We start from the raw sequence: 12,609 nt of genomic DNA, 5'->3' as shown, positions 1-12,609 counted from the left end.
GTGTGTGTGTGTGTGTGTGTGTGTGTGTGTGTGTGTGTGTGTCAGTCATACAGTCCAGTAGAAGTACAGGGGACCAACTGAGCTTGTAGAATGGCCTCCTCCGTGCCCTCTGAGCCCAGCACCTGTTGATGATCAGTCAGATTATGAATCGGTCATGTGACATCATGGATGGATACGTGTGCAGGAAGCAGGTCTGAGTACCTCTAGCTGCTCTTCCAATGGGATGTGAAAGGCTAAAGATTGCAGCCAGAGGTGAGCCATACCCAGGAGCAAAGGCTCCACTGGATCCCAGAACGGGTCTTTCTCTCTGGGTAAAGCAACTGCTGAGAGTCCCTCGGCTCTCTGACAGGAGGAAGCAGAGACGTGGCATGCTGTAACAATCAATACATTCTGTGTTTTTCCTGGTTATATGTGCAGTTTATGCAAAACAAAACAAAATTTCTGTATGATAAGAGGCATGACCTTTCTACACACATACTTCACCCTCTCTCTGTTCAGCCTGGAACTGCTGGTAGACCTCTTCCATCAGAAACTTGCGGTTTACAAATTTGGCTTTGGACCACACCCAAACCTGAGGGCATGAGAGTGACAGCTCAGCTTTTTAAGCTGTTACAGAAAATGTTAGATAGGAACTAAAAACATCACCAACCTGTTTGCTTCCTCTGGAGGTGACTCGAACTACAATGTCTTTCTGCAGATCGTGACCTCTGGAGTCCGACAGCGCAAGATTCTTGATCTCCAGTTTAAACTCCACTCCCTGAAAACTCAGCAGACAATAACTTCAGTCACATGAACCCCAGTGCTGGCTCTAGACGTTTTGGTGCCCTAGGTGAGTTGAAGCGCACCGCCCCCCACCGAACTATGTCCCACCCACCCCAATTTGAACCCCTAAAAACAAGTTTGACAGTGTAAGGTACTATGGTAAACTTAGATTTATTTGCTTTCCCAGAAAGCAAATAAATAACAAAATAGATGTCAATTTGTATGGATTGTCCGTAAATTATAAGGATTTTACATCATTTTGCAGGTATACGGATTAACTTTTTCTGCTTTCCTTTCCTCCTGCTTCGCAGCGGGCGCTTTCATGTCCCCAGCGAGGCTGACAACCCCCCGGTGCGAGTTGCATGGATTTTTTGCAAAATTTACGGATCTTTGAGGCGTTTCATACAGGTAAACGTCCGAAGAGGTTGACATGTATGGGACAACAAAATACAGACTTGTTGTTATTGAGTTTGTCAACACGAACCGCTACCTGAGAGGCACTACTAGCCCCTCCCCCATCAGAGTGTCGGAGCAGGATGAGTCAGTGCAACGTCAATCAAATGAGAGAGAGGGTGGGGGCGATTGCTGCATTGTGGGGGGTGGGGGGTGTTTTATGGGTAGAGTAGTTTATTTTTCCTGTAATACTTCATTATAGTTTTTTAAGACAAAGCTAACTGAAAGGGGAGCTGAGCAGAGTTACAACCAGGGATTACAATAATTACTTTTTTCTTCTGCAGTTCGGTGTCCCCTCCAGCAGATGGCGCTCTAGGCGGCCGTCTAGTTCGCCTATGCCAAGAGCCGGCTCTGGGAATGTATTTGTTATTCCATTTGTCAACATCACTCTGGTTGTTACCTTGTTCAGTTCCTGGCTCATCTGGTTGGCCTCGGCCACCATGGGCATCAGCTTGATGTAGTCATAGAAGACGGCCAGCAGACTGGGGTCAGTCTGATTGGATCCAGCACTGGACTCTCCTAAACACAGACAGATGATTCCCCACCAGCAGGTTTCCCTCCACAGATAAACGTCCTTCTCTTCCACTCACCCAGATGGATGCCCTCAGCAGCTGCCAGCTCAGACTGGAAGTAGTCATAGTCGTAGCGGCTCCAGTCATCTGCGCCTCTTTCTGATGGATAACCAATGAACAGGTAGGTGGAGTTCGAACCCAAAATGAGACGATCCTGAAAGATTAAAAATAAAGTGTTGTGAGTCACTTTGCTTCAGGTAAAGGTCACATCATCCAGCAGGAAGTGCAAAGACCCACCAGGTGCTGCAGTTCAGTTGTTTGGTACACAGCATTCCCATTAACGATAACCTTTGAACCTGGTAGGGGTGTCAGTGTAACACGCCGCTTTTCATTCCTGAACACAGCATGACGCTCCTGGATCCTGTCTCAGACAGTGTTTGTAAACAGAAAATTATTTTCTTCAGCCATTTACTTTGTAGATTCAAAACTACATTTTAACTCAATCTTACACATAATCTTTCATAAACTGTGTGAAGTGTTGTTAAATGTTGAACTTTAATTTCGTTGTTATAATAGAAAAAAACTCACCCTAAACCCTTGATAGAAATGGATCTCTGTGAGGAGTCAAACAGGCCGATGATCCACTCACCTGGAAAACAAAGAAGCTCAAGTCTTGGTCCAACAAAACCCTTTTCTGGTTCTAAGAATCATGTTGCAAACTACAGACATTAAATCTAAAAGGGACCTCTGATTCAGTCTCCACTTTAAACACTAACGCTAAGCTAAAGCTCAGTCCAGCTGTGCAGAGAGACTCACCCTCCTGGATGAAAAGCTTCACCACCCCCGACAGCTGAGCATCCTCGTTGATGTTCAAGATGTAGGGATGCATCTGCATCATCCTCCTCTCCTGATAGTAAAGCAGGGAGAACTACAACTTTAGCACTTGATGCAAAACACAGGAGGAAAAAAAAACATCTAGGACAAAAGGAATACCTACAGAAGCGTAGAGCTGTCACATGACAAAATTATTTTTAAACTGGATCTCGTTATAACGAGAAAACTCTCGTAAAAACGAAAAATATGTTATAACGAGAAAACTATTTTGTAAAAATGAGAAAACTCTCGTAAAAATGAGAAAATGTCGTTATAACGACAAATTTGTTATAATGAGAAAACTTGTAAAAATGAGAACGCGTAAAAACGAGAAAATATGTCGTTATGAGAAAACTATCTTGTAAAAACGAGAAAACTCTCGTAAAAACGACAAATACGTCATAATGAGAAAACTCTCGTTATAATGAGAAAATATGTCGTTATAATGAGAAAACTCTCGTAAAAATGATAAAACTATCGTGTAAAATATGAGAAAACTATCTCGTAAAAATGAGAAAACTCTTGTAAAAACGAGAAAATATGTCGTTATAACGTCAAAAATATCTCATTATAATGAGAAAACTATCTTGTAAAAATGAGAAAACGACNAATATGTCGTTATAACGTCAAAAATATCTCATTATAATGAGAAAACTATCTTGTAAAAATGAGAAAACGACAAAACTATCTTGTAAAAACGAGAAAACTCTCGTAAAAACAAGAAAATATGTCGTTATGAGAAAACTATCTTGTAAAAACGAGAAAACTCTCGTAAAAATGACAAATACGTCATAATGAGAAAACTCTCGTTATAATGAGAAAATATGTCGTTATAATGAGAAAAGTCTCGTAAAAATGATAAAACTATCGTGTAAAATATGAGAAAACTATCTCGTAAAAATGAGAAAACTTGTAAAAACGAGAAAATGTCGTTATAACGTCAAAAATATCTCATAATGAGAAAACTATCTTGTAAAAATGAGAAAACGACAAAACTATCTCGTAAAAACGAGAAAACTCTCGTAAAAACGAGAAAATATGTCATTTTAACGACAAAAATGTCTCGTTATAATGAGAAAACTATCTCGTAAAAACGAGGAAACCATCTCGTTATAACGTGTTATGGTTTCTTCTGGTTTGTTACTTTCACAGAAGTTTATTGCCTGGATGGCGTGATGGAGAACACGACTGAGCCACTATGCCTACGAAGAAGAACTCTGCAAGAGGAACACATTTCTAGACTAAAAAATGAACAAGTTACTGAATAATGTTTTTGAAATAATAGCGTCTGAATTCAGATTAGAGAGTGCATATTGCTAAAGACATGCAGCTGCAATGTCTGAGCATGAACCCAAACAACATGTGTTCTGTTTGTTTTTGTTTATATAGTGGTTCAGTCTTTTTCAAGATCCAGTTTAAAAATAATTTTGTCATGTGACAGCTCTATGCTTCCGTAAATACCTACTTACACAATTACATTTAAAACTAACTTTAATCCATTCTCTACTTGTGTTGTCTCTAAAGCTCATTGGGAACTACTCAAAGTGTGTGTTTACCTGTGTGAGTGTGGCATACTGCTGCTCCCAGTCCTTCAGCGCCTCCTGCAGATGTTGCTCCCACAGAGTCTGAATGGCTCGGATCTGGAGCTCGTTGTGGGTCAGCAGCTGACGGAGCTCCTCTGGAAGGAGTGTCACCGTGTCACACGATGAGAGAAATGAGATGTTTGGGAAAGAAAAAAACAGTTATGTATTTATGTGACCATGTTGGAAATGTGGTTGGTATTGAGCCCTCTTTTGATTAAAACAGAAGTTGAAAGATCAAGATTATGAATCAATAAACAATAAGTAGTAAAATCAGAGAAAACGTAGAGTTTGGGGGATGATTTTGATCTTTGAAGAAAGAGTTATAAAGTAACTAAGTACAAATACTTTGTTACTGTACTTAACTAGAATTTTTGTGTATCTGTACTTTACTCGAGTAATTAATTTCAGCCTTTTTACTTCTACTTCTTACATTTTCACACAATTATCTGTACTTTCTACTCCTTACATTTTTTAAAAAGGCAAAAAGTAGAAAGTTGTTACTTTTGTTATATTTTTGCTTGTTTTCATTCCAGCTTGTTATTGTAAAAAATAAATACTATCCATATAAATTTTGCCTCCTAGATAGAGTGAATTTATTTGTGGTTGAAAGGGAAATATAGATACATAAAATTCTGATACTGTATTAGTTTGTACACAAACAAATCATGTCACAGTCCAGCAGCTCTCGGACACATACTGTAAACCAGACACACAGGTTCTCACTGGTCTCTTCACTGGCTCTGCGGCCCTCCTGACCCATTCGGCTCAGACGCTGCAGCAGTCTGGCGTTCTCGGCCTTCAGCTCTTTAACAAGGCGCTCAGTGGGGCTCTCGTTCACCACCGCCCGGTTCTGGATACGCTTTGCCCTGGAGAGAGGAAGACAGTGGGACCAATCATGGCTTTGTGTAGCCAAAGATGAAAAGATGCAGAGAAACATCTGTGGAAGTGATTGATGGACCTCTCAGCGTAGCGTAGGGTGGAGAGAGACTCTTCATAGCAGATATCTGCAGGACTCAGGGTGGCAATCTTAAAAATAAAAACATAAAAAGTATATGTTTGCCAACTTAACTCTGCAAACAACCGATACTGGTTTCCACAAATATTTACCATAACCGTGCGACTGTTGCCTCCCAGAGCAGACTGGAGCAGCTTGGTGAGAACCGAGTCTCTGTAAGGGATGTGAACAACCCTCTTCCCCACGGCCACATCAGCAAGAGCGCTGAAGGAGAGAGGGAACATGAGAACGAGACAAAAACTGATGAAACTAGAAGAGACGGCGGGCCAACCTGATAACGTTGCCCAGAGTGGTGAGGCTCAGGTTGATGGCTGTTCCCTCTTTGAGTCTGTCGGCTTCAGACCCTGATGACCTCTGACGCTCACTGCCAGCCAAGTCCACCAGGTTGATGTTGGACTGCTTCGTGGTGCTCTCTTTGGAAAAGATCTAAGAGGGAGGTTCATTTTTTAATTTTCTTTTTAGACACAAATGAATATAAATACAAACACAGGAAGTAAACTGTACAAAATGAGTGAAAAATGATTAACTTTAAGAAACAAAAGAAGAAATTTTAATCTGTTTTAATGAATAAGGTTTAGCTGAACGGACTTAATGTTGTTAAAAATAAAATGTGTACCTGTTTGAGCTGCAGGATTATGAGCATGTGTGACCGACTGCTGTTGGCGTTCACATGTGTCGCAGCTGTGGTTCTGGTCCTGGTTCCTTGTTCCATCAGCTGCTCCACCTACACAAACGCTTTACATCCTCATTCATCCCAATAAGATGTGAATGTTTCCATTAAAATAAAAATCTTTGATGCCTATTTATAAGATTTGAAAATTTATTTTTAAGATTTGAGAGATTTAATCATTGCCAGCAGCCATGAAGGTTGACCAGTAACGTAACTGTCTGTATCTGTTAGAAAAACATCTTAGGAATCTGAGGATGGGTTGATTAAAACTATCAGAATGTAATTATGGGAAGCAGTTCCATGTCCAAACACTGGAGGCGCTAATGAGTCAAACAGGAAAGTCCAGCTTGAGTCAAGCTTACAGAGTTCTTCTTTTCACCTGACAAATGATGGCTGTAAGAAGCATTTACTGTGCAGCTTTTTTAAATTAAATGACTAGGGCTGTGAAATCAATCGAGTTAACTCTGATTAATTTTAGTGCTGCATGGGCATAGATTAAAAATTTTAATCACGACTAAAATTTACAATCACTTTACTGTGGCTGAATATGTAGGTTTGTATATTACAATGCACTCAGTGTATTCCAGGTCAAGTTTGTAAATGAGAAGTGGTTCTCAGACAGTTTACCTGGATAAATAAAGAATAAATATGTGTAACACATTATGTACAGTTTTTTTTTCTTTTTGTCCTCTTATGGCTTATTTTATTTAATTTATTTATGTTTTGCTGACAACTGTGACCTTAGTATCTATCTTTCATTCCTCATGTAGTCATTTGGACTGAAAATCCTTGAATTCTTGATTTAACCTCATTATTCTGCGTTAAATTTAACTGACAAATATGTTTGGGGCATTTTTTAGGTCCTGATTTTTGTTGTTTTTTGTGCAATCGAGATGATATTTTCATGATTTATTATTGTTGTATGTATTTCTTAAGCACCATTTTTTTTTCAAAATAAAGACATTAATTAATAACTCAAGTAATTTACAGTATTTTACCAATATGCAATAAAGTTTTATATTAAGTTTAAGATTAATCGTGATTAATTGTGATTAATTCACAGCTACCTTCGAATTAATAGATTAAAATTTTAATCATTTGACAGCCCAATAAATTACACAAATGTTTGAACATGTGTGGCTACTTAAATGTATACAATTTACCAAAACTGGGGATTTGTGTGCACAGATGTTAAATACTTGGCAGCTCTATGAACATTATATTGACGGCCCCTTACTCAGAAAAGTTCTAGGTGTTCCAATGTAACAGACACACATGGCTGCACCTGTATTTCAGCTCATATATAATGGAGTTATTTAAAGTGGGATTGACCTCTAGGGATTAATCCAGAATAATGGGGAGCAGGTAGCTGTACATGTCATAATATAATAATAATTATGAACAATATTTAACTCTACAGTCTTTCCATATAACTGCACCTGTGGAGCACTCTCGCAGGGGATCATACGAAGACCCTCCACATAGAAACCTCTTTGCTGCTCCTCCCGGACTCTGAGTCCACCTGGGTTACGAGACCCCCGGGACAGCAGGTCAACAACCTGGACAAGGATCAGACAAAACAGGAAGGAGTCGAAAACAATTTTTCAATATATACCCTGTATGTTGCAAAAATCTGCTGAATAGCAAACAACCTAAAAAACACAAATAAAACCATTAACCATCTGTTACCTGTTCATTATAGATTTCCAACATACTGAAGAAAACCTGTGGATGCATCACAAACAGATTTAAAACACTCACAAACCCATGATGACTGTAGGCATTAATATATGTATTATTCACAAACCTGACACATCTAAGTAAGGTCAGAGTGCAGTTATTTCCCGTTTCTGTTTTACCTGACACTGTCCGCTTTCTTGGTTTTCTCGGATTGCTTGAAACAGTCGCTCACAGAGTTTGGGGACGAGACCTTTGTTCGGCCCGTAGCCCATCATGGAGTAACTCTTCCCTGAGCCGGTCTGGCCGTATGCCAACAGTGTAGCGTTGTAACCCTGCACATCATTTCAGACCCTTCATTGTCCAGACAGTTTGGACATGGTGACATGTTGTTGTGTTTTACATCATCAAATTACACAATAAATGAAATGAAGCCTCAGTGGTTCCAACCTGCAGAGCGTTCTCCAGGATTCCTTCTCCCAAATCCTGGAACACACTGTTCTAAAGGATCAATCACATCTCATTACCTACAGAAACAAACTTACACACCTTCTTTTACTCAGTAATAAGCATTAATGTGTACACGGTGTTATTCGTGTATTTATCTTTTACACTGTGAAGTATACTTTACAGAGTAAAAGATCTGACCTGGTCAGCGTATCGCCCCCCTGGCTCTTCAGGAACATAGAGACCCCTGTGGTCTCTGACGAAGCCGCTGTGGGACCAATAAGCATAATCGAAGCAGAACGCCCGTCGGTTCTGGGACTCACGTGGGTCCTGGATGCTGATGGAGGTCGACGCCATGGAGACAATACAGCGACTGCCTGCATCCTGCTCTCTCTGTGGAGAAAAATTAACAAAATAACAAATGAGAGGTAGAAAATGAGGCTGGATTTGAGAGTACAATTAAGAAAAATGCATCCTTAATACACAGACATGTAGTTATTTTCATCATAAATATGACTTTCCTAAATGTAAATGCATTGCTTCAAATCTGGTAAGAATCATTTTACATCAGTGTTATCATGTGAAGGTAACTCATGAAATATGCACTGATATGATGACAACTGCAGAACAATTAACTAGTTTATTTTAATAACTTGGATTAAGTCAGTAAATACTTCACTTAAACCTGGACGAAAACATCGGGACACTGTCAAAGCTGAAATATGCAACACTTCCTGCTGCCAGTGTGTGTTCATTTGTCTGTCTGTTAGCAAAATATCTCACAAACCAGAGGACAAATCCTAATTAAACTCTCTGAAAGTAATCTTTAGCTGGACATCCACAGCTGAATAACTTTTGGAGTCAATCAGATTCAAGGTGGCCACCAAAGCTTATCAAACACAGATATGCAGCTAAAATCCAGAAGCTGAGTCATGCTCAACGACTCATTACAAGGCAGCAAACAATGTCGGCTATTATCCTTCCACAAAACAGGAAATAAAATCATATTTTTCTTTGTTTTGGGAGTCAAATTTGAAAAAAAGTCACATTCAAGACAAAAACAAAATGTCTAAAATGATTTAAGATGTCAGCTTCATTTAATCTTGTTTTACCTTCTGTGTCGGCTGCTCTCCTCACACCTGGTCCTGATTCTCACAGCTGCTCTGCATCATTCATACTCCTGTTCATTCTTCAGATGTTCCTCAGCAGAACTCACTTATTTCTTGCTGCAGCGTTGCTTTAGTTTGATTAAAATTATGTTTTTGTCTCTGAGGCCTCATTATTTGTCTCTATTTTCATTTCAGAACAGTTTAAATCATATGTGTCAAATACAAGGCCCGCGGGCCAAATGTGTGTGTGTGTGTGTAGGAGGGTCCCCTTCCAAAAAAAACAATTATTTAACATGAAATTTGTTTCTTATATCAATGGTAAACTTTAAATTTATGGTTAAACGCAACAAAATTAATTTAATAAAAATAAATAAAAAAATTCCTGTCCCTGAGCTGTTGGTTTGAAGTAACTGAGCAGTTTAGTTGGATAGCTCAGTGTTAATGTCTGAAAATAAGCTGCTTTAAAGTCAACATCAAACATAAACTAAATCTGCCATAATGCAGCTACTCACTAGAAACTCATCAGTGAGTAAAACTTTGTTTTACTTTTAATAATATTTCTGTATTTATTGCAGATTTAGTCAGTCGTACATTTAGTTCTTATCAGTGTTTAAAAGAGGACGTGTTAAAACTCTGTTTAGTCAAAGTTAAACATGAAACATCAAAGTTCATTACCACTGGCCCTTCAAGGGCCATCATAACGCTCATGTGGCCCTCGGTGAAAATGAGTTTGACAGCCCTGCTTTAAATGATTCACAAGTCAGATCTTGCAGCTTGCCCAACTTCTTCTGCATTTCAGGACTGGAACTATTGCTTCACACTTCACAAAAAAAGTAAAAATAAAATAATGTAATAAAAACAGAAAGAACAGCTCACTGACCTTGTTGAACGGTCGCACTCTGACAGCCACTTTAACACAGTCTTTGTTGTGGACCTCGGAGGCCTTGGCCCTCATGGTGCAGCTGGCAGGTAGGACAGGAGGCAGACTGAGGGATCAGCACCGTGCTGAGGGGGGTCAGGTTACACAGTAACACAGATGCTGGTGCACACACTTACCTGGAAATAAGGTTAATCATGATTCTCACAGCTGAGAAGTTAATATCCTAAAATGTTATGAGAACTAAAGTCTCATCTTTATATTTAAATGAATTAACTATAATCCATTTTAAGAGATGTTGCACCTGTTCTTCCTTTTTTTGTGCTTTTCCTTTTTAGTGGGAGGGGTGGAAGAGAGCAGAAGAGGCAGGTTTCACTTTCACCTCATCAAGACCTATAAATAATAAAAGACGCACAGATCCCCAGCAAACATTCACACACTTGCAGAGCTGTTGTTCTCAAATCAAACTTCACGTTTGAAGCTTTAAGATGAAGTCCAGTGTGCCCAACGCCACACACTGAACACAACACGTAACACACTCCAAGAACCGAGACGATCACTCAACAAGCAGGAAGCAGAGGTTTGAAAGGTTTTGTCATGTTTATCAAAGAGCAGTCATAAAAATAAAACAGTCTACATTCATCAGAAATGCTATTCAACAATATTTTGAACACGTCCCAAATGAACATTCACATTTGCATATTCCTGATCCTCTGATCATGTACATTCGTACGATGTAAAAACACCTGGATCTGAGGACAGCAACGCCAAATTCCACATAAAATCCTTCAAATTGAATCAAATCTTAAAACTACAACAAAGGCGATCCAATAAAATGGATAAATGCATTCAAGAGACAATTCAAAATAAGCAATACTTTAGAATTTATTAACTTTATTTGGAACATAGCAAAGGACTATATACAAATCTAGCAGTAGAAATGGATCTCCACTAGTCAGGTGCTTGTTTCCCCCCCGCCCCCTCATATAAGAAAAAACCCCAGCAGGCCTTGAAGTTTTAAAAGTAATCTGCAACAAAAAGAACAGAACGACTGAAATAAAACCTCAGCATGAGGCAAGTTCAGCTCAGGCTTTGATTTTAAAAACGAGAGCCACTAAAAACACGTTTTTTCTCCCTCTTGTGCCATTTTGTGACCAGCTGAAGAGCGCCACAAAACCGTCCAACACAAAATGGACACAAATACAATATTAAGTAAAATCAAGTTATTATGAGGGAAATGTAAACTCTAAAAAATAAAGCCTTCTGCTTCACACTGCAGCTCTCGTGTTTTTGTCCTAAAAATATATTATCCCACTGCCTTCACAGCTTCTAATTGAATTTCAACAGGAAACTGATTTAAACTGCAGCGCTGTGAGGCATCTGAAGAAACAGAACCACCATCAGTTCAGGCATCTGATTTTTGTTTTATTGGACAGGTTTACGACTGATCTGGTTCCAGTCTTCGTCTTCAGGTGGCCGTCTGAGGTTCACTGGTTGTGACCACCGCAGACTCCCTCACAGCCTTTTCCTCCGGGTCACGGGTTTTTTAAAAACCGAATACAAAACGCGTTTGTGTCGAAGGCTCATGCTGGTGGTCGGGGCCTCTCCTGTAATCCTCTTCAGAGCTCGTGGGAGCGGGTCGGCTGGACTGGGCAGTGGGGACAGCAGGTCCACCTCTGCTGTGGGAAGAGGCTCAGGAACAATTCTGGATCTGAAGATAAACAGAAAAAACGATGAGGTTTTGTCTCCAGTGTGCCGGGGGGGGACATGCTTTGTTTTACACAGAATTCTTACCTGGCTCCTCGTTTGCTCATCTTTCTGGTTTTGGAAACACTTGGTGCTTTCTCCACTTCTATGTGATCCTCTTCTAAAGAAATTTTATCCTGAAAGAAGATAAACTGGGTTTGATACAAACACTATTCCTGATTTAATTCTTCAGGAACAAATCTGGTAAACATAATAAACTACGCAACAAATAATATGAAGGTTAGCTTAGCTGAGCAGCTGCTTTTGCTTTGCTTTTTTATGGATTTTATACATATAATTATTTATGGGTGTATAATGCCACTGCCTATTTATTCGAGCTTAAAAAGCATTAAAAACTAACCCTTATTCATAATGATACCCCTAATTTCATACAGATTTCCGTATTTTTTTATCCTTTGCAGTGCAGCCTGTGGTGGGGAAGCAGATCTTTGTGGCTGCAGTAGAGCAGTACACATTTCTGCTTGTTGCTGAAAATGGTCCACTTTGTGATTTCTTTGCATTATACACATAAATCCAGTATTTCAGCAGCATTCTTTAAAAGGGATCCACGATTAGTTGTAACATTAGACGTTTTTTGATAAACATTTATTTTAACCGTAAAATAAAGACTGTAAAAATACTGTAGGATGTTTAGTTTTGTACATTTTTAAAAATATATTTTAACACGGACGGAGCCATTTTATTTACAAGCAAAGCATTCTGGGTAAATGATGACGTGGATGGAGGACAACAGAGCTGCTTCATGGAAGAAGAACCTCAGCTTAGCCTGTTAGCCTTTGTGGTAGCGCCGAAGCTATATTACCTTATATGTATTAGCTCGGTGCTAGCGCGACAAAACAAGCTAAACTGAGGTCCTCCATCCAC

General features: G+C 39.4%; 2 protein-coding genes across 2 annotated transcripts in view; both read right to left on the bottom strand.

The window, feature by feature from the left end:
- kif28 (kinesin family member 28) overlaps positions 1–10,088 on the bottom strand; it is a gene marked incomplete in the record, with an annotated part of 14,923 nt that extends 4,835 nt beyond the window's left edge. The window contains 21 exon segments of the mRNA XM_014017202.1: positions 52–122; positions 202–342; positions 479–571; positions 650–757; positions 1,616–1,734; positions 1,806–1,941; positions 2,025–2,148; positions 2,316–2,376; positions 2,544–2,634; positions 4,157–4,278; positions 4,907–5,049; positions 5,142–5,209; positions 5,291–5,402; positions 5,470–5,624; positions 5,815–5,922; positions 7,308–7,427; positions 7,558–7,593; positions 7,728–7,880; positions 7,996–8,046; positions 8,194–8,385; positions 9,982–10,088. Coding sequence (XP_013872656.1) covers positions 52–122; positions 202–342; positions 479–571; positions 650–757; positions 1,616–1,734; positions 1,806–1,941; positions 2,025–2,148; positions 2,316–2,376; positions 2,544–2,634; positions 4,157–4,278; positions 4,907–5,049; positions 5,142–5,209; positions 5,291–5,402; positions 5,470–5,624; positions 5,815–5,922; positions 7,308–7,427; positions 7,558–7,593; positions 7,728–7,880; positions 7,996–8,046; positions 8,194–8,385; positions 9,982–10,056 — 2,279 coding nt within the window.
- Positions 10,089–10,559: 471 nt separating this feature from the next.
- Positions 10,560–12,609, bottom strand: part of ahctf1 (AT hook containing transcription factor 1) — a gene marked incomplete in the record, with an annotated part of 34,039 nt that continues 31,989 nt past the window's right edge. The window contains 2 exon segments of the mRNA XM_014017201.1: positions 10,560–11,689; positions 11,773–11,861. Coding sequence (XP_013872655.1) covers positions 11,494–11,689; positions 11,773–11,861 — 285 coding nt within the window.

The sequence above is a fragment of the Austrofundulus limnaeus genome, unplaced genomic scaffold, assembly GCF_001266775.1.
Source record: "Austrofundulus limnaeus strain Quisiro unplaced genomic scaffold, Austrofundulus_limnaeus-1.0 Scaffold163, whole genome shotgun sequence".
Lineage (NCBI taxonomy): Eukaryota > Metazoa > Chordata > Actinopteri > Cyprinodontiformes > Rivulidae > Austrofundulus > Austrofundulus limnaeus.
This window is presented reverse-complemented; position numbering and strand designations above follow the sequence as displayed.